Genomic DNA, 22590 nt, shown 5'->3' with positions numbered 1-22590 from the left:
TATAGAAGCTCATTTATTGGGCCGCCGACAAGGAAAAATGTTTGACGGTTTCGGAGTGATTCGGTTTCGTGGTTGTCCTGTTATTTGTCGTAGATAGTGATACATAAAGTAACAATGATCCGTAGATGAGTTACCATCTTTGCAATATATAAATAAAAAAATATGAGTTCATCCACGTTTATGAAGATAGGTGAAATTGATGGGTCCCGGTTTCATTTGAAACCCTTTTATGCTTACCAGTATATCTGACAACCAGTCCTAGGGTTATCGGGTTGCACGTGTAACTGGGTGGAGGAGATCAGATAGGCAGTCGCTCCATACACAACATAGGTACTCAGCGACAGTAGGTAACAGTCAGGTAGCTCAATCATCGTTCCATAGTTGTGACCTCCAGCTCTGCAGAAATAATCAAGGCTAAAGCGACAGCCATTTTGACGTAAATTCTGTATCCAGATAGCATTAAGTTTAGTCAAGGAAAACAAATGTCAGTGGCGAGGCGTAAGTTTTAATTGCCTCGGAGGACACAGACGGGCCTTAATTAAAATATTACTTGGGAGACAAAGAGGAATGCCGAAAAGATTAGCGGTTTGTTCAAGAGCAATCGTGGTGAGGACTGTGAATTTGATACTGTAGGTATTACAAAAATCGTCTGATGTTCTTTTATTTTTGTTTTCGGAAGGCAGCTGTAACAAGGTAGACATCTTTTTGTTGCTTTTTTGAAGTTTTGACGAGACAATTGTGTATTTTTTGAAGTTCAAACACAAGCCAACTAACAATAGAGGTAAATGTGAATGGTTGTAAGTTTGGATGTGTGTTCAGTAATCACGCTAAAACGGGAAAATGAACTGAGTAGTAATTTCGCACAAATGGAGTTTCTGATTCAATTTCAGACTTTAAATAATTTTATTCGGGTGATAGGAGTAAAACACTGAACTGAACAGTACAGGTTCATATTTCACTATAAATCCTAGAAAACCGTGTATTAGAGAACCTATCCTTGTATAGCCTAACCAGAGAAATGAGCAAATACTTGATTAATCCAACAGAACAAACGGTACAAATACAATAACAGCACCGCGAGTACAAATCGTAGCTGTCAAGTCGGGAAAAATGTTTGCACAGAAACAACTTTACGCAATTCCGAGTCCAGTTGTAACACATTTTATTTTCCTTAGCCACATTGTTAAAACAATGTTGTTAAAAAATTGATGTATTTTTGCAAAAAATCTTCTTTAAATCATCCTCCGAGCCTTTTCCCAACCATTTTGGGGTTGGCTTGGCTGGTCAGCTGAGTATCAGTGCTTTACAAGAAGCTACTGCCTATCTGACCTCCTCAACCCAGTTACCCGGGCAACCCAATACCCCTTGGTTAGACTGGTGTCAGACTTACTGGCTTCTGACTACCCGTAACGACTGCCAAGGGTGTTCAATGACAGCCGGAAATCTTCTTAAAATACAGTTGTAAAAACACAAAAATAATCAAACAAATTCAGTAATATCATAACAAGTTGTACAGTTAAGTGGAACACTTTAATTACTTAATAACTTAGGTTTCATGCAGGAAAATGCACTGTAAGTGACGAGAACGCTAAAAGTAGTCGTAATTTTAAGCGCAGTTGCAAACCGCGGTTATTGTCACTAAAACCGAACAACTTCCGAAATGTGACGAAATTACATGAGCTTAAACATGTGGGGTTTTTAAAATTATTTAAGTTACATGATATTTGATTACTTAAAAAGAGTTTAATATTCTTAGTTGGTATTTGTATTATTTTGTATTATTTGCCTACACTTTCCCTAACCACTTTGAGATTGGCTTCCAGTCTAACCTCGTCTTCTGCAGCTCAGTTACCTCAACCAGCAACCTCCCTCAGTTCAGTTACCTGGGCAACCGGATACCCCTTGGAAAGACTGGTTGTTAGACTTTCTGGTTTCTAATAACTACTACCGATTTCAGTACAAAACAGTATTTATAAGATTTTCTTCCATTGTTACTGGTACCCTGGTATTGAATTACCGCGCAGAATTCTCGGCCGCCATAAATTCACACTTGGCCCTAGTAATTCACGTCAACCTTACTGATTTACAAAGCGCTGCTTTAGTTTTTTGTTGAGCTGTAAATCGTTTTTCTTTCTGTTTTTCTTTTTTTTGTGGAAGTACCCAAAATGTATACTCTACCTACCTCTCTAAAACGAAAGCACAATTTTCACTTGCCTGACTATTGCTTATTCATTTTGTTTACTTATAATTTTGCTTGCTGTACCCTGTCGTATCACGCGCGTCCCACGATACTAGGTAGGAACTAAACACATGAACTTCATTAGTTTTACCATGAAAGTGACAGATAGACGCACAGGCTACTTTCACATTATGTTTTTAAGTTATGATTACTGTAGTTTCATCAAAATCTGTTCACTAAGCTTTGGCTTGAAAAAGTAACAAACACCCCAACTCACACGTTAATATAATATGCACGTATTTACAATTCCTGTGATTTGAGGAACGTTTGTTTGTAATATTTAAAGAAATCCTATATTTTCTTTTAACAAAAACCACAATACGAAGCCATTCGTTATTTTTCCAACAACAAAGAAATATAGAATATAAAAACGAAGTATAGAGCGCCCATATGTGTCGCAATCCAAGAGCATTTTATACCAATAGATAGCCCGCAGACGGTTGGCGATCGAGTGCGAATAGAAATTGTAGATTTTCGCTATATGAGCGCCAATCGACAGCATTCAATGTTGTTCTGTATTAGATCTATAGGATTTGTGGTCTGTTATTTGTCGGAAAATGTTTTGTGAAGAAATATAAGTATTTACCAACCTACTGGCAGATTTTGGTAGGAAATCCATTTATGAGGAAGAGAATAAAGGATAAGTAAGATGATAAAAAAAAGAACTACTTGTAGTTTTCCAATTCGTCGGACGGTAAAAATAGAATACGTTGGCTTTAATAATTTAGATTTCATTAAAACATGCATAAAAGGTAGGATTGGGGGTAGGTTCTCTATGCCCCCTAGTACTTTGATAAGCATACTAACCTCCTTGATATAAATCTGCTTTTTATCATTATGAAAACTCTGAGCGAAAAACTCTTAAAAGCATAAACAAGCATTTTCAAATTTTAGAAAAAATATGTTTGTCTGGTTTCCTAGTTACTGAAATGACAACCGGCAACCTGGTTGTTGTTTCAGAAAATATTTTTGGTAATATTTAAAAATTATGATAGTTTAAGATAAATTTTCAAGTAATATATCAAACTCAAAATGAATTGGATTCCTAAGGCTAAGCTATGGGCAGTAAAAGCTGTGAAACTAGGCCGAATGAATATCAATGGATCTAGTGGTCTCAGAGGGGCAAATAGACCTACTGAACCTACTGAATTCTGTAAAAAAGAATGCAGCGGCAACAGTAGAGTCAATTTCAGAGAATACAAGGAGTCGACTGGGCCTGTCACAGCATATATAACAGAAATATACCAATGGGTCGTGAAGGCAGTGCAAGTCAGGAAAATGATGAGCACTGAGTCATGTGGATCTACAGTACGTGATACAGTCAAAGTTAAAGAAACCCGCTCGACTGTTAACTGTGTGCATAGCGGTAAGATTTACACGTCAAGCCGAAGAAATCATCCAAACTACGGCCTGGCTTGGTAGTAACCTTACTGATATTGCTACTGAGCCGATTTCAATGAAAGTCCTTTCTATTTTTTCCAGATATGCCTCCACCGGCCCTGATCAACCAAGCTTACGTGCCTGCGAATCTGTTCAGCAAAGGAGGTATGGATTATAAAATTATCAAGCAATTGAAAACATTTCTCGATGTCCAGATGAATTACCACAAAACTATGGCAAAAACAAACAAAGCTGCGATGAAGAAAATCAAGAAATTGGTAAGGAAATGGCAGGAAAATTCGTGATTAAATTGTGGCGTTGAGTTTTTTAAAACCGTGTTTTATTATTACTACACCCTTGTTCTAAAATCATTTGGGAAAAGTTGGCAGGCAAGTTCATTTACTACATTTATATAAAAGTTGTTAGAGTTACTAAATAATAGTATTCTACCTATTTTCTTACATGGTGCTATTTTTCCATGAACCAAAGATTTTACATTCCGCTACAGTTTCAGAATAATAACCTAAATGTATTTGTTAAAACCTCCATTGTCTCAAACTTCTACAATGAGTAGTGCATTGTCTATCAAATTAAATAATTGTCATTTTGGCATATATGTCAAAAAGATAAACATGTAGCTTTAATTAGGTGTATTTTTTATTTTCTTGATTTTTATTTTGATTTTGTAGTAGATATTTTATAGTAATCTTAATCATGAAATCATTAGTTGTGAAGAATAAAGGGGTATTGAAATGTTGTTTCAACAGACTCGTGTTTGCTATTGCAAAGCGATACTCAGGTGAGCTATGGATATTTTCATGGTCCATCTTCTTATATAACTAGCTTCCACCAGCGTCCCATGGGCGCTCCTCTGATATAAAAATATAATCTAGTGTTCCTTGATAATCTAATACTGAAATATTTATTCAAATAGGTCCAGTGCTTTTTGAGATTAGCGCGATCAAACGAAGTAACTCTTTATGTTTATAATACTTAATAAACCGTATAGATAAAGTAATAATCATTGTATCATGTATTCATTATTTAATGACATAAGAAAATACCATGATTGTCATTTTTATAGGCAAAAGCGATGGCAAAGCTGGTGCAATCAACCAAGCTGGAGGTGCTTTTAAGCAAATGGGAGCAGCTAAAGAGAACCAATTCTTCTACAAAAAGGAGAGAGAACTCATTGAAAACCTTAGACAAAATATGAAGGAACAATTGGAGTTCCATGAGGAGGAGATCTTGAAGCATCAGCAGGCTATTGAAAGAATAAAGAGAAAGCAAAGAGATATGTAGTGCGAATGTTAATGTACCTGTGTGATATTTTTGGAAAATAAATTGACCCTTAATTATAATGCTGTAGTTTACTTTATTGTAGTCTGTAGATTAGAATACCTACCTTGTGTAATCATCATCATCTCAGCCATTAGATCTCCACCCCCCCTTAGATCAGCTTAGATAGGCATCCCCCTTAGATCTCCACAGATACCTGTTGGACTCGACCTGCATCCAGCGTCTTCCGGCGACCTTTATAAGGTCGTCGTTTATAAGGCCACCTTGTTGGTGGAAGTCCTACGCTGCGCTTGCTAATCCGTAGTTTCCACTCTAGCACTTTTCGACCCCATCGGCCATCTGGTCTGCGAGCAGTATGGCCTAATATCTTGTGTGATGAAATTAAATGTAGCACCTTCAATCAGCCTTTTCCTAACTATGTAGAGGTCGGCTTCCAGTCTAACCAGATACCAGCCCAACTTTGGAGTGGGAGTTATTTCATGATGCAGCTGAGTACAGGTTTGTACCAGTGTTTAACAGTGTATTACAAGAGGCAATGTTTATAATTATTATTTGCATATTCAATAGATTTTTGTTTGTATATGTTAACGTGATTTTAATGCTTGCTAATTATTACCAAATTAATTATTCTATTCAGTAAACATCAAATCTATTAGAGCAAATCAAATATTAATTACACTGTTTTAAATGTAGTATGTAATTGCAGTATTACATGGTTTCTGTTAGTAGGTCTTTTTGAAGTTTGAATTTTCTCCATAATAAGCAAAATTATTTGATAACTCTGGTTTTCTTGAACAAATACACCTATTTTCATGAAATTTGTGCGACGCATTAATGCGACACTGTAGCCTTATAATTTACGTTTTGCGTCTTCAACAGAGCTTAGAATTGTTAGATATGCCTCGAATCTAAAGAGGTTTTAATGGAGGCTTTTTGGCAATTGTGAGATTTATAGAAGAGAAGTAGGTTTTAAATAATTCGGATTTCTCTTTCATATATTATTGGCAATGAAAATGTGTTAATATGTTAACACTCAATACATGTTTATTCATTAACTTCATTTACCCCTTTCACAATTTCTGATTCATTATTTTTGTTTGTTTGCATACGATCATATCATTGTTTCCATCATGTATTGGTATTCTTATGGTGTTTTAATTATACCTACCATCATATTTACCCACTTCAATCACGTCCTTATTTGACACAAGGAAAAAGAATGCGGATTTAATTAATTTAACTTCTAAACATTACAAAATCTATGGCAAAAACTAAATTTATGAGGACACACCACCGAAGACAAGTCAACGGTTGACAACTGAATGTAATTAATTAAGACGCAGGCCCGGCCGCGCCAGAGATGTGCTTTGTTTTGATAAAATAAAGGATCTGGCTCTCGTTTCAGTTTCCCTCTCGAGTTTATTTAATTTCGCTTTTTGTTGAGGAAATTGTACATTTTGTAAAAACTCTGTCGAAAGCCTCGAGTTTGCATGATGACTTTGAGACAAATACATTATTATGATACTTTATATATTGGCTAATTTGAATCTTAAAGTCGAATTTAAATTAATAAATCGCGTTGACTTAAAAAAAAACATGCTAGCTATAGCTGGGGGCATGGTAGTTCCCCCAACAAGACGAGCCAAATGTACTACTTCATTTTACTTCGTCGATTTTGAAGCTTCCTAATTTGGGAACTATATACTCCCAGATATCTAATACACTAGAAATCTTAGCACATTTAGGATATATTCAGAATATTGGGTTTCTAAGCAAAGTTCAAGAGACAATATGGATATAGGTCAGGTCGTTTCCAGACTAAGTATTAGACAATGATGCCCCGACGTCCGATATGCATCGCAATGCAAGCAACTTAGGTCAACTGGGAGACGGAATCGATAGCTTGGATTAGTAATGCGGGCTGAATCTAGTTGTGACCCTAAACGGTTCTGTGTGTTGAAGAAAATCGAAGATCGAAGAGCTTGGAATGTATCTCTATATCTAGCAAATATCCCGTGACTACCGTCGTCATAATATACTATTGGCTTTATTAACTGGTTTGCTTTTATGCTTGGACAATTTTAATCGAATTTCTCATTAGGGGTAGGTAAGCAAAATGCCGTAAAAATACCCTTGTGCGTAGGTGTATTGACGCTAAATGACTGCACCAATTCTGAAAGACCTTTTCTCCATTTCATCTCCACATCTCCCGATCCCTTGAGTGATCCTACCTAGTGGCCCTAGGTGTTTAATAATTAAGTTTAATTAACTTCTGCAAACACCACTTTTATTTTTGTCTGTTAACTTGCTCACCAACTAAGAAAACAGCTCACAGCTGCCAAGCCGCAACTAAGAAAAATGGCAGCCAGTAACTGCAACAAACAATTTTTCCGCACGCATACAAACTAGTTAAAAAAATATCATTACACGCATACAGCGTTCGTTATTACACATACCGATACGACATGGAATTTCCCCCGGAAAACCTACTTTATATTAAGTCGTAAATTTGAACGAACGGTCGGCGTACGAGCCAATTTCCAACACTTATTTGTCGCGCCGAGGGTACTGTGTAGCTGTTGCGGGAATATAACCAATAGGGATTTAGGAGAAATAGCTGGGAATCTTATTAGTGCTCTTAATGTAAGAGAGAAAGAGTTTATCGGTAAAAGATAAAAGTTTTTCGCTGAAAACATATATTTGAGGTTGATTAATACAGGCTAATTAGCAACCCATACAGACTTAACACGTTATACATAAACTTCTTTGCGATTCTACATGCATTCCAGAGGTAAATAAAACCGTATGAAAAGTAGGCAGTTGTCATATGTCAAGCTTTAGATAATTTAACTAACACTATAAAGTTTCATTAAAACTATTCATCAGCTTTTGTCTCGGAAGAGAAAACATCTATTCATAGAAAGATTCATGTATCATATTTATTTTAATGCAGAAAGATATTCTGCAGTAAACAAGTACAATTATATTTTACACCTCAAAGGCCTCAAGTCGTGATTCCCATGAAACTCCTCGGCGTTGCCTGATTAATGGCTGCTTACCCGGACCAATCAAGTGGTTCCCCTGAGGCAAACAATTAAACCAGCGTTCCGACTGATAGATGGCGAACTATGGGTAATTGCTCGTCCTTTTAAATAAAAAGACTTTTAGATTTTATCTCGAGGGAAAACAGTCATCAAGTTTTTAAATGTTGGGGAAAATTCATGACTTTATCACTTTAGTTTGATTTTTCTTTTTTGAAATTTTCAAACTTTTTGGAATTGATTAACTTATACGAAATTAGTGACTAGCCTGCAACATTTGAATACCCCTCTTAACCTTCGCAATGAGTATACGTGACGACGCCTTTATGACACTCCACAATTTATTGGAAAACGTGGTTTTCAAAACATAGCCCTTTTCCAATTAGCTGTCACTGTGTTTTTTTTCTGCGCTCAATCTGTGAAGTCCGTGACACAATGTAACACGGTGTCTCATGTGTGTTGGGTTGAAATGCAGGTGACTGTGAACAGAGCTTTGAAGTTTCTCTGTAGGTGATAAATAGTTCGCTTGAATGCTCTCAAAGGCCCGTCATGTTTAAAAAAGTCAATAATAACGCTCTTTTGGACTACACAGGGATAGTGTTCAATCGTTTTACTTGCAGTTTCTGCTTCGGTGAAATTGTTTGATCACAGAGAGTTATTTTTAGAATTTACATGGTATAGCTTCTATATGTATTTGTTACAAAATACCTGATCCTAGTTGTTTTAAAGTTATTTTGCTGTAATAAAAGTTATTTCGATGTCAAGTTTTGCGAAGCTATTTGTTTGTTTGTCAGCAAAATATCTACCTACCTACATAATTTCCTTAAAAGTTCTATAATACCTGGATTTAAGTCATCTTTTACAGTCTTCATACCTATTTAAGACTTTGATTTTTGTTTTGGATATAATATACATTTTTATACAATACCTACTTTTCAAATCCCCCTGGATTCGTATTCCAAATTTAACCCTACGACCTTTGACCTTACAAAATGGCACCTCAGTCACGTCGCTCATAATTTCCGACAAAAAAAGCACATACTATGTGGCCATAAAACCCCCGAGGCCACGAAAATGGCGAACCCAACTCGCTCGTAGCAACGCGACATGGTTTTTCACTTTGCAACTCGTAAATGCGTCTTTTGTTAACAAGCCTAATGTAGCAGTTAGCTTCTCAAATTGTTATCATACGTTTGTACTGGTGTGAGTATAATGAATGTTACCGACGAAAGTTTTTGGATACGAACCTAGTGTGAAAGGGTTTTTGTGTTTGATTTGTTTGTGGTATTTGATATTTTTTTATCATCCGTGAGTATAATAATACTTCATTGCTGCCGACCTAAAAGTAGGCATGTATTCTGGTAGCTATAATTAACCGATTTTCACAATATTTTACCAAAGTCTCAAAAACCAAACAAAGTACAATAAAAAAGGGGTATGTTTTATATAATGCTTTGTTTAAAAAGGCTGTAAGGAATGCACTACGTTGACGGGGATGTTTTAACTTTTTTATCGTAATTTTTAAGAGACAAAACTTTACAAAAGATATTGGTAGATACTAAAAATAGCTGCTTTAAACTCCAAAAAACGAAAACTTTCGGTACCACATCAATCAATCACAATAAAAACCTGTACTTATCTAAGTAGGTACATTGAAGTAAACAAGTAATTACTTCAATCAATCATATGACGTACATAGGGGAAGAAACCACCTTAAGTGGTAACAAACGCCACCCATGGGAGTTAACGTCAGTAACGGCCACGGAGAACAAAATCACTAGCGGAGATGCCATAACGGAAAATCTCCTAAGAAAGTAGCACGCCAAAATGCGGGGGACGAGGTTCGTTGCTGTCTCCGCCCTTATACACCTTCTTTACATCCGTACATTTTTCGTAATACCAAAAATTGTTTACATGTGTCTCAAAGAACCCACACAAACACTTCATTAATTCACTCGTCACTAATCGTTTTGGTTATGCCCACCGTAATTATTTGACCTACAAGAAGGCGCTTGACTGCATTATGGCATCTCCGCCCTTTCCTTACTCCGTGGTAACGTCACTCTATTTATGCACATTAAAACACCATTAATCTAATGCATTAACCATGTTTTTATTTACCAACATAATTTTATATTTGCGGTGAAATAAAAGTGCTGTTGCATTTTAGGGTTGTGGTGGTAATGAAATGGGTTTCGCATTTGGGGGTTCTAATTTTTGGTTAGGGAGTTAAGCTTGTTAAATGCTAATTATTAGAAGTATTATTAGGAACCTTGGTTTTTTTGGTAATATTGTCACTCTAAAAATTGCCAAGCTGGAATATTGAGTTATTGGGAAATATCAAATTCCATGAAAAGTCTAAATATCATAAGCATACACAAAACGAGTTTGCTAATTAGCTTCTGTCTTCTTTCTCGGCAAAATACAAAGGCATGAAATTTAATTAAATGTGTCACTGATACAAATACCTAAAGAAATCTAAAATATCATGTCTGGCATTAGCCATAAAATCTTACAGAAACCTAAAAATCTTATTAGATATGGTAACAAATAACTCAATCTATATGGAAATGCGAACACTAATAGTGATCAAAAGATTGAAAGAGGCGAACTTCTAAAAGCAGTTGGTACGTTATTTATTGCTCCCGTAACGAGTTGCCAAGGAGTTGTGCTACGATCATTAATAAGTTTCCGCACTTTCTTTCGAAAAGGTTCTAACTAACATCGAACGCTGTGGAACTTTAGAACCTTTTCTCTCTGAGTACTTCATCGTTCGGAACTTGGATGTTCAGTTTGAAAAGGTCCTATTTGTTAGAGATTTTGGTGTTGGTTAGGACGTTTTCGTATTAAGTTGGTAGTTTGGCTGCATTGCTCTGATCTAATCAGATTCGAAGACTGATGTCTAACATTAATACAAGGCAGGAACTGATTGGATCGGCTGATTGACTATTTTGGGGTATTTTAAGTTATATATCTCCGTATTTCAGCTGAATAGTGTGGTAAATAAATTTCGGGACTTAAACCTGGTAATCAGACTTAAATAATGAAAGGATTACGTCTATTAATTGAAAGATTCTTGTACCAAATAACGCAACTTTATCAGAAATTCTGGTTATGAAATAAGAGCAAATATTTTGAAATTTAAATTCCCAAAATCTTTATTAAAAATATTATTTCACGAAGTTCGTAGTACATATTAATAAATATTTAAAAGTTTTCGTATGATATGATGATACATTTTTCAGAGCTACGAGTATGTGCATATTTTATTAAATAAATAACAGTATTTCAGGTACAAACCATCCGTTTCAACAAACATAACTAATGAGGTTTTTGTGTATATGAGTTTTCATGTATATTTTTGTTTCAAAAGTCAATGTTATTAAAATTCACGAAAGAATTAATGAATTTGGTTCTTTTTATAAACAAAATAACTACATTAACCCTTAAATGTTATTTTCCAAAACGAAAATTCTGATTTCCGCAGCATACTCGAAAGCTAGATTGGCCTCAGGGTATTGTGAAATTAAGCTCGTTCTTTGTTTAAATTCACTTGTCGAATGTTCTCGAAACCAAGCTTCGGAATTTGATTTCGGAAAATCAATTACATTTAGCCAGATTACAGGGAATTTTAACTGCACTGGCAATTTTTTGTTTTCTTCTTTTGTGATTTCAAAAAAGGAATTCCAAGTTTGATTTGGGGGAGTTTTGGAGCTAATTGAACTGTGTTCTTGCTTAAATTGAATGAATTATGGGCGCCAGGATAAAACGAACGAATGAACGATAGAACGGTGTTTTTGAAGTTTACCGATAAATCGTACAACTATACTTAGTTCTAGAAAGTGTATAGTTGTTACACAGCGAAATGTTTGTGTGCGACATTCATTAGGTAAAGGTGTAACTAATTCATTATAAGCGAGTTTTATAATGAACTACTTAGCTATTTTCCCGTGGTTTCACCCACATCCCGGGGTAACTTCTTCCCTATCGGCTATACCTACTACGTATATACTTAGAATAATTTAATAAATAAACCAAAGATATACCTCAAACAAAAAGCGACAATTCAAAACTCGAACGCACCCAAACCTCGTTTGTACAGCGTCAGTTTTAACACTTCCACGTCACAGCGTAAAGTGGCGCAGTAAGTGCGGGTATGTGTAGCCTGTATCGTCACGTAATACATGGACATGCCAGCTTAGTTCCTCACGTGCCAGCAGCTTTGTTGCTGTATGACAGCCTCGAATTTGTGAAGTGCTTCTAGATGTTATGTATCTTTGTTCTGTTGTTTTTGAAGGTGAATTGTGTAGTCTTGATTGGATGATTTGAATGAGTAGTAACTTTGGAATAATCTTCTTCTTCGCGTCATTAGCCTTATATAAAACTTATATAGAGTCCTCGTAGTAAGCCAAGAGTTAGAAGGTTTCTTAGTAAGACATGATGTCCTCCTAGCCCATTGTCGGTTATTCTCATAAAAAGATTAAAACAACTGCGCAGGATATATTAGATATTCAAAATTGATTGAGGATTATTTACTTCAAAACATACATACGACCCAATCGAGCGACCACATGCTAAAAACTACAATATAGTAGCTACTCTTGTTTCCGGAGCGGGGAAACTATTGAAATTACTAAGTATTACTACTAAGGAATTTCGGGAGACAAATTAAAAGCGTGTTACCGATTCTGAGGTACTTTTAATTGTAAAAAAACTAATCTACTGTCTGACCCATCTCGGCGCGACATCTCCGGTGGGGCGACTTATCTACCTAAGTTCTTAAAATTATAGTCAGCACATTATACATGTGTGCGTACAGACTTAATCTAGGGCCGAAGGCTGGGTGGTCACCATAGCTCCTCCGACCTTAAGAGGAAAATTATCGGGAGAATCGATTTTAGATTGGTTCCGATAATTTTTCTTGAAACACGTGTATTTCAGCAATTTGAGCCGAACAACATAAACGGAAAATACAAAAATACTTAAAATAACTAAACCTAAGGTCACGTACACCAAGGACGCACTGAAGCTACTGTCCCTTTTATCAAAAACACTTTCGATCACTTCACTATGTTTTAACGAATACGCCATATATTTCACTTCGTCTAGATTTATGCCCTTCATATCAAGTGCACGTGTACTGGATAGCTGTGCGTTAGTGCGTAACTGAGGTAAGGCGATGATTGGTACTCTTTTCACCACATCGGACTCTATGAAGATACGATGATTAATGTGTATGCCATGAATCTCCACCTCACAGGGTTCTTCGATGGTCATCAGGTAAGTACCAAATACCAATTGTCTACTGGTCTCATCCTTGCATCGTTCTGTTAGTGTGGTCTTCTCTTCACTATACAGGATCCAGTTGTTGTTAGCGACTTGTTGGACTCTGACCTGTTCGATTTCTATTGGATGTTGTTTGCAAAGGGTAAGGTCGTTTTCGAAATTCATAAGCTGTTCGACACAGGTAGGTTCATAGAAGGGGATCCTGTTGTCTGCAGTGCAGAGGAAGCGAGCACCGGCAGAGAATGGTCTACACGGTATTGCGATTGGTGAGTATCTATTTTCTTTCGCCAATAGGTAAGGGTATTTGGGGAAAATAGCTAGGGTCTTATTTTCGGTGTCATGGAAAATTGGTAGGGAGTAAATCTTATAATAGTTATAAGTAACATTATCGGTAAGTGGTATCTCCATTATAAACGTTATTTGATTACTTTTAATAAATGATTTAACACATATAATCTCTTCTATTTTTAACAAGTTCGCTTCGGCGGGAGGATATATTAAGCTTTCATATTCGGATATTAATTTAAGATGATATAAAAGTTCTGAAGAATTAACAATTGATTGATGTAAAATAGAGACTCTGCTTAATGCAAGTGCAGTTTCGATTTCACTTAATCTAATAAATATAGTACGAAAGTTACTCATGAAAACATTGAACAACCCAGTTAAGTACGTCAGAAAAATCCAACTATTTTGCTGAGCAGTTAAATCTTTAATTAATGTTTCAATTTTAGTTAACCTGTTATGGAAGTTAATTGTATTCTGTTCAATAGTTTCAGTGGCATTAATAAAACTGTCAAACATTTTAGAGACCAATGTTAACCTTTTAGATATAGTGATTTGACCTTGATTCAATTTAGAAATGAGATTATCATACTTCAACGCATCATCATGATCCAAATTACCGGTAACAATTTTTATAATAGAGCCCAGTGGATTAATGAGTCCTCGTTTAGATCGTTTGGATGGTATAAGCTGTTGGTATTTTTCTACAGTTAAATCACGTATGGAATCTGTATGCATTTTAATAGTCATAATTTCTTGTGAGTATGATGCATTCCAATCAATTAAATTACAAAGCGCTTGATAGTTGGTAGAGATGTAGTTAAGGTCAGTATAAATTTGATCTAGGCTGATGATCTTTACAATAGTCCACTGATCAGTTTGGAAATATGCATGACCTTGTTTCACCGGTAAAACTCCTGGATTACCTTCAAGATTTTGCAGATGAAGGGCCAGCGACAGCATCGTGACTGTCATCAATAATATGCCGCACCTGTGGAGGACGTTTTATATTTTAATAGGAATTTTGGTATCCCTTTCTCCTATTTTTATAGGTAAAATATTTTTATCTGCTTTGCCTGTTACTACAGCTTTTATATATCGGGGCTTATCCTTACTTTTACGCTTATTTATGTCTTTACCGAAAACAATTTCTCCTTTTTTAAACTTTATTTCACCTTCACCACCCTTACTCTCTATTCTTTTCTTTAATATTAACCATTTTGTCTGCTAAGTGTTCGTATAATGTTTTATTCTTTTGCATGATCTTTTACTAATTTTGGAAATAACGTTTTTCTAATTCTATGCTAAACGGACTGCTTGAGTCGGTATGTCCGAAGACAACTTCAAATGGTGCAAGTTCAGTGACTGAGTGAATAGTGTGATTGTATGCCAGAACAGAATAAGTCATAACCGAAGCCGCATCAGTACATTGTTTTTCGTATTTGGCCAGTCTGTAAATTTCTATTATAGTGGAGTGGAACCTCTCAATAAGACCCATTGAATTGGGGTTATTAGGGGTTCCAATGTGGAAATCAATTTTATGTAAATTCAAAAATTCCTTAATTAGTTCATTATTAAATTCGGTTCCGGGGTCTGAGCTTATTCTTCTGGGTGTACCGTAATACGAAAAATATTTCATCAGTGCTCTAGTTACTTCGGGAGTTGATTTTCCTGAGTTTCGATTGCCTGACCTAATTTGCTAAATGCGTCAATTATAGTTAAATAAGTTTTACCTTCTATACTAAAAAGATCTATAAATAGCTCTTGAAAAGGCGCGTCTTGGGTTTGTGTTAGTTGTAATATAGGTTTGATGGGTTTCCTATCATATTTCATTCTACGGCACCCATCGCAACTGTTTATGACGGCTGTTACAGTTTCCTGCATTCTATTCCAATAATAATTTCTACGGAGCCTAACTAGCGTTTCTTTTATGCCTCTATGACAGGTCTTTCCTTCATGGTGTTTAAGTATAAGTGCCTTTTGCTCTCCTTCATCTTCTACAAAATAACTCTTTCTGTACATTCAAATAGGTTAATAGTTCCCTTTCTGAATAGTTCAATTATTATATTGCTAAATAGTTTCCGATGTTCATTCTCCTCAAAATAAATGAAATATTTTAATTTTGGCTGTATGTATTCCTTTAAAAAGTCCTTTACTAATTGCGGATTATCTTTTGGCAGGAAAACTTCTAATATCTTTTGTTTGTCACGTGACAGGTTCTTAACATGCATTTGATTTTTAAACCATGAAAATATTAAGATTTGATTCGGCTTGGTGTCGATCGCCTCATGTAAAATAGGTATACCGGTTGATTCTAATTCTACAGCGGAATGAACGGTTTCGTTCGACTTACTGGACACTGATCGTATTGGATACTCATTTGTATCGTAGTGAACTTCTCTAATATTGTCGGAAAAATCTATAGGACTACAGGTCATAGTTCGACTAGAATCAGATATCGTTACTGTTGATGAACCTTTACTATCTGCACATTCATTTAGATTTTTATCTTCCTTCTCATCAATATTAACTGCTAGAGACTGATTTTCGTCGTCTGTGAGTAAGGCATTGATTTTTATTCTGGACAGAGCGTCTGCATTTGTATTTTGTTTGCCGTTTTGTGAATTAAATCAAAGTCGTAATCTTGCAAACGTAACCGCCAACGTGTGAGTTTGCTACTAGGGTCTTTAAGAGATTGGAGCCAAGTTAAGGGACGGTGGTCAGTATATATATAGAATTTTCTACCGTACAGATAGGGCCTAAAATGCTTTACTGCCCACACTATAGCGAGCAGTTCACGTTCGATGGTACTATAACGTGATTCTGTATCACTGAGGGTACGACTAGCATACGCAATGGGCTTGTCACTGCCAATCTGTCCTTGTGACAGCACAGCGCCTAGAGCGACATTGGATGCGTCGGTCGTCAGTATAAATGTTTTGTCATAGTCAGGGTATTGTAACAGTGGGGCATGTGTCAGGAGTTCCTTGCATTTGTTAAATGCGTCTATGTATTTCTGGTCAATAACAATTTTGTTGCGCTTTTTTAAGCAGGCTGTCAATGGTTGAGTAATTTTGCAAAATCTTTTATAAAACGTCTGTAGTAACCTACAAGTCCAAGAAAGCTCTTAATCTCTGTCGTTGTCTTTGGTAACGGGTAATTCAATACAGCGTTTATTTTGTCGTCATTAGGCTTTAGCCCGTCTTTAGTTATAGTGTGTCCAAGGTAGAGCACTTCTTTGCGTAAAATTCAGATTTGTCTAATTGAATTTTCATGTTAGTTGTTCTAAGTCGGTCAAATACAATTCTTAATTTATTTATCATTTCGTCAAGGCTATTTCCGTAAATTATTATGTCATCCAAGTATACCATGCAGTGGAGTCCTTGCAGACCACGCAAAATATTATCCATGGTCCGTTGGAAGGTAGCAGGAGCGGTTTTAAGTCCAAACGGCATTCTGAGAAACTCAAAATGGCCATTTTGCGTCGAAAAAGCTGTCTTCTGTCTATCCTTCTCTTCTACTTCTATTTGGTGGTAGCCGCTTGCTAGATCCAATGTGGTGAAGTACACACTCTTTCCTAGTTTGTCGAAAAGGTCATTAATATTAGGTAGGGGGTATTTGTCGTCTATGGTTATGTCATTCAGTCGTCTGTAGTCTATTACCATCCTGTATTTAATTTCACCAGACGCATCCTTCTTTTTAGGGACAAGGTGAACTGGAGCACTCCAAGGGAATGAGATTCTTGTATAACATTTTCATGAAGTAATTTTTCTACCTGATTATTTATTTCGTTTTGGATGAAAGGTGCCTGTCTATAGGGTTTAATGTATATAGGATCTTCATTTTTGGTACGTATGTGATGTTTAACCTGATTAGTAAACGTAAGGGGGATTTGGTCACAGTAGAATATGTCCTTATATTCCCTACAAAGTGCATAAATTTTCTCACGTTCTTCGCCATTGGTATGATCGAGTCTTAATTTATCTAAATTTTCTTCAAGTAATTTGTCAATTTCTAGAGGAGTATTGGTCGTAGTAAAATTAATGTTGTATTCTGTATTTTCATATGGCGTTACTGTGAAAGGTTGGCAAATAGTCAGTTGTTTTGGGCAATCTGAAGTGTTTTGAATTACTGTAAATGCGTATCCACTATCACAGTTTACTAAAGCACTAGGCATTCGTAGTCCATTTCGAAATTCTTGGTAGTCAAGAATAGCGTCACCTGAATATTGATCTACTGGCAATTTAAATCGTTGTTCTGAACGTGGCTGTACAGTAATTTTATAATTTAAATTATTATTGATTATTGGAATACAAGTGGAATTCGTTTTAAGATTCGTTCTTTTAGATCAATAATTGCACCTAATTGCTGTAAAAGGTCGTTACCTATAAGCCCGTCATACCGTGGATCTACTTCGTATACATAGAACTTATGCCAATCGTCACTAACAAAGGTAGGTAGAAGAGGAATTTCTATTACTTCATTATGTCTACTAGTAGCATGAGTACTAACCACCTGAAAATTTTCATTACGTATATAGTCGTAAAATACTCATATGCTTTTGTAGGACCAATGAACGATCTCATACTACCAGTATCTATCATCATTTTGCGTCTATCTCTTCTACATAAATATACGGTAGCTCTAAATTAGAGTCAAAATTTAATTCTAAGATTTCTTGTCCGTCGAGGCACTCTCCTGAAAATCCAGTGCCTGAATTTCATTTTCTGATTGTAATTCATAGTCAACATGAGTCTCGTCATGATAATTAATTTCATTTGAGTCACCATAATAGTCATCGTCATAGTTAGAGTAATAGTTATTGTAATAAGGCTCATAGTCGTCAGCAGACAATTCATTTAAATTGAAACCTTGTGGTACATTCGATTTAGGTTGGGCTGTTCGCATAGACACATCAGTAGTTTGCGTTTGAGGTTTTAGTATTTGTGGGGTATTAGAATTATTGGGGGATTTGTAACCAAACTGCTGAGGTTGCAACGGTTTATAGCCAAACTGTGGCGGTGGCCTGTATCCTAATTGTTGGGGTGGCCTGTACCCAAATGGTTGAGGTGGCCTATACCCGAATTGTTGAGGTGGCCTGTACCCGAATTGTTGGGGTGGCCTGTACCCAAATTGTTGAGATTGGGGTAAGTACCCAGGCTTGGGGCGTGATGTTAATGCATTTGGTAATTGACCTTGGGGCTGATTGAATTTATTCTGTGGAATACCGAAATTAAATTTAGGTGTGGTAATATTATTTGGCAATAAAGGTTTGTATCCCGCTGGCGTCATTACCAATTTTGATCCGAAACTGCTAGATTGACCGTAAATGCGATTCCTAGTATTATACTGCTCTAAGAAATTAACTTCCTCAAGTACTATACTCAAGGCCGCTTCTAAACTAGAGGGTGCCTTAAGCCTTACAATACGAACCATATTCTCTGGGAGATTGTATAAGAACACATTCAAGGCCGTATTGTTATAAATAATTGTCTTTGCACTCTTCAAATCAGTATCCTCAATCATGTTGACCTTGGACATCAATAATGATCGAACACTTTGGATTCTATTACAAAATTCTAAATAACTTTCACCGGATTTAATTTTTAAGGATTCTAATTCGATATTAATGCACGCTTCGCTACGCGGGTCTCCAAAATGTTGAATAAGTAGATCTTTAAAAGCAGACCATGTCACAATATCTTCACGTTCTGATAAGAGCGCTGCGGCGTCATCTCTCAATCGACTAGTTAAAACATTATAAACGTAAAGATTTTGTTCGTGGCTACCCTTATATCGGTCAAGGACATACTGACACTTTCGCAAATAAAGATTTAACTGTCTTTTATCACCATTATACAAAGGTATTAATTGAATAATTTCTTTGGGTATTTGTTCAATAGTCACTGAAGTCATCATGTTCACAGAGTAGAGAACGGAACAGATAAAACAATTCGTGAGAGTACAATTGACTATGCTATGAAACACACAAGATAACACAATTCAAACATAACACACGTAAATCAGAAAATAATTAGACGCAAAATGTATGTAATAGTTTAGGTAATAAAATTAAAAATATTAATGTATAAAATATATATTTTTTTTATATTAGGTGTAGAATTACATACACTTTACTTATTACTTTTAATAAAACACATTTATAAAAATATCAATGCAAAGAATACACTTGAGATAACAATTAATTGGCGTCTCTGAAAGTTTAACTACTCTATGTCGGTTCTATTTATAGAACACAATGAGATAAGCCAATAATCTAAATGAACACGTTATAATGAGAGAGGTTTAATCTCAAAATAATGTAGGTATTAAGTATTGGGGGATAGAGGAACATGGATTGGCGAAAAAATCACTCACCAGCCAGCTGCTACTCTCATCCTTGGTATTCCTTTGTTTGCCCACACGCACCAAGAGTAATTTATTTGGTTCGTCGGATTTCACTCGTCCTTAAATTCCCACAGCTATCGTGCAGCTCGTCCTCGAGACACGCGACGAATTTAAAACCGCGAAGAATTTAGGAATATAACAGCGAAATCCTACCGGCTGCGCCACTCTTGTTTCCGGAGCGGGGAAACTATTGAAATTACTAAGTATTACTACTAAGGAATTTCGGGAGACAAATTAAAAGCGTGTTACCGATTCTGAGGTACTTTTAATTGTAAAAAAACTAATCTACTGTCTGACCCATCTCGGCGCGACATCTCCGGTGGGGCGACTTATCTACCTAAGTTCTTAAAATTATAGTCAGCACATTATACATGTGTGCGTACAGACTTAATCTAGGGCCGAAGGCTGGGTGGTCACCATAGCTAGCTAGTACCTTATTTCTCGATATTTCGACTGGACACCATCAAAACAAAGAAAGAGACAACTCAAAATGCTGCTCCATCTTTCTCCGAGCTGCCCAATTTCGTGAGAGCATTCCTCCTCCATATCTTAGCTACAAACAAGCGTATTTCATAATCTATGTAGCGTTTGTTCTGGCATGTAAGTATTATCAGAACAAGGCAGTGACGTCACGTAATACATTGGACATGTCAGTTATCAAACAGCATTGTTGTGAACGCTACAATTACTGGTATAATTATCACTATACTACTTAGTTACTAGCTTCTGCCAGCTATTTCACCCGCATCCTGGGAGAACCGTTACACGAATCTTGTGTGATAAAAAGTAGCTTGTAGCCTTCCTCGATAAATGGCCTATGTAACACTGAAAGTATTTTTCAAATCAGTCTTATAGTTCCTGAGATTCGTGCGTTCAAGTAAACAAATAAACACACTCTTTAGCTTAACAATATTAGTAAATAGATTTCCAGTTTTTTTTACTGGAGACGCCATCAAAGAAAGACACCTAAAAACATGGTTTTCCACCTATTTTTAAGCAAACCAGTTTCGAAGCATTTCTCCTCGCATATCTTAGCTACAAACAAGCGTATTTCATAATCTGCCTAGCGTTTGTTCTGGCATGTATTATCAGAACAAGGTAGTGATGTCACGTAATACATTGGACATGTCAGTTATCAAACAGCATTGTTGTGAGCTACTGTTACTAGTGGGAACGTGTTTGTATGCATATTATGTTGATATTATGTATTAGTAGATGTTTCTCCGCGGTTCCCGAGGAAACTATCTTGTTCAGGTGAATAAAAAGTAGCCTATGTCCTTTCAAAAGTAGACTAAACGTGTTCCAATTTCTCTGTTGATTTCGAATTGATGCATATTACTCGCTTTCAAATGTAAATTGCAGTTCTAGCTTGGTTGAAGCTGATTTTAGTTTCCTCCTAAATTTAAAACGATAACTGGGAGATAGATAAAAAAATAGAAACAGCGTGTTTCAAAATGACTTCTAAATTCTTCTAATTCTTCTAATTTCCCTATACGTATTTACCACACCTTATTGTGATACCTTCGAAAGAAAAAGCGCATTAGTCCATTTTTTACGCTGGATTATAAACAATAGACTGTTAACTAAACCCAACCGTTTAACATTTAATTGAATTAACTAATAAAAACAAATAAAGCTCCAATAACCATTAAGGGTCACGGGACCTCCTATAATAACTATTTACCTGTGTCTGAAACCGCTATAAATACTGTAAGCCCCTTTAATCTAGTCGACGTTTTTCTTATAATTAATTTCCTGATTCCACATGGGTGGCCCTTGATAATCTCTGTGTACCGGTTTGGTGTGTGGTACAAAGTACAAGAGACGAGCGATTTACCTAGTGATCATTTTTTTTCGAATAGTATTTTCGAATAATTTCGATCTTTGTGGGAATAGTGGAATTTGATAATGAACTCAACAATATTATTTGCTTAACCTTCTTACAACTATATTGGGGTCCGCTGCCAGTTTAAACCGATGCAGCTGAGTATCAGGGTTTTAAATGGAGCAACTGCATATCTGACCTCATCAACCCAGTACGCCAGGCAACGACTGGTTGCCAGACTCAATAGCTTCTGACTACCTGTAATGACTGCCAAGGATGTTCAGTTAAAATGACAGTTTGCACTTTCCAGTTTACCGTGGGTTCAGAAACACGTAATTTATTAAGTAAAACATAATTTATAATATTTTTTTATATATTTTTATTTTAAAGTTTCTAATTTACACCACACCTTAAAAGGATATGCATAATTAACCATGTGTGACACGATTAGGGCTATCCGAGTAACTGGAGCGTTAGGCTTTACCGTAGTATATCTTTGCCTCGTTCTACCGTGAAGAAAAACCCCTGAAGGCTATTTTAATGGACGAACTTCTTTTGCGTTTAACCGAGCGTTCGAAAGATGAAAGAAATGTGAAGACCGGATTAAAAAAAAACTTACTTATTTTTTTGTTGTCAGTCCAGTCAAAGAGGTTTTTTTATGAGATTGGTCATTTTGTAAGTATGTTTCCCATAAGCCGTACATGCTTGTTTGTATACAAAATGACAAGATATGGTGTTCTAATTATACAATTATTCTAAAACTCAAACACACAAAATGTTCGATTTACCTTTCACTATGTATTTTAATTCCGATCATTCGACACGAA

At 36.0% G+C, this 22590-nt stretch overlaps 2 protein-coding genes across 2 annotated transcripts; one reads left to right on the top strand and one right to left on the bottom strand.

Moving 5' to 3' along the window:
• Window positions 1-3144: 3144 nt before the first annotated feature.
• On the top strand, window positions 3145-4964 carry LOC110378422 (uncharacterized). The gene is made up of 3 exons (XM_021337659.3): window positions 3145-3605; window positions 3722-3897; window positions 4704-4964. Exons 1-3 carry the CDS (start codon window positions 3272-3274, stop codon window positions 4833-4835), a joined length of 642 nt encoding a protein of 213 aa, XP_021193334.3. The 5' UTR covers window positions 3145-3271; the 3' UTR covers window positions 4836-4964.
• Window positions 4965-12638: 7674 nt separating this feature from the next.
• Window positions 12639-20367, bottom strand: LOC135117073 (uncharacterized). The gene is made up of 2 exons (XM_064035456.1): window positions 19909-20367; window positions 12639-14521 (listed from the first exon to the last, which is right to left on the bottom strand). The coding sequence occupies exons 1-2, from the start codon at window positions 19926-19928 to the stop codon at window positions 12781-12783; spliced, it is 1761 nt and encodes a 586-aa protein (XP_063891526.1). The 5' UTR covers window positions 19929-20367; the 3' UTR covers window positions 12639-12780.
• Between the last annotated feature and the right edge of the window lie 2223 nt (window positions 20368-22590).

This window comes from Helicoverpa armigera, chromosome 7, assembly GCF_030705265.1.
Source record: "Helicoverpa armigera isolate CAAS_96S chromosome 7, ASM3070526v1, whole genome shotgun sequence".
Classification (NCBI taxonomy): Eukaryota; Metazoa; Arthropoda; class Insecta; order Lepidoptera; family Noctuidae; genus Helicoverpa; species Helicoverpa armigera.
This window is presented reverse-complemented; position numbering and strand designations above follow the sequence as displayed.

What these genes read in the sequence shown, in the direction of transcription:
- LOC135117073 (XM_064035456.1), bottom strand. Translation starts at nt 19,928, where the DNA reads ATGAGAGTAGCAGCTGGCTG. An exon ending in ATGAGAGTAGCAGCTGGCTG is followed by an intron (nt 14,522 to 19,908) that starts GTGAGTGATTTT and finishes CGTCCTCCACAG; the next exon opens with GTGCGGCATATTATTGATGA.
- LOC110378422 (XM_021337659.3), top strand. Translation starts at nt 3,272, where the DNA reads ATGAATTGGATTCCTAAGGCTAAGCTATGGGCAGTAAAAGCTGTGAAA. An exon ending in TGTTAACTGTGTGCATAGCG is followed by an intron (nt 3,606 to 3,721) that starts GTAAGATTTACA and finishes TATTTTTTCCAG; the next exon opens with ATATGCCTCCACCGGCCCTG. An exon ending in TGAAGAAAATCAAGAAATTG is followed by an intron (nt 3,898 to 4,703) that starts GTAAGGAAATGG and finishes TCATTTTTATAG; the next exon opens with GCAAAAGCGATGGCAAAGCT.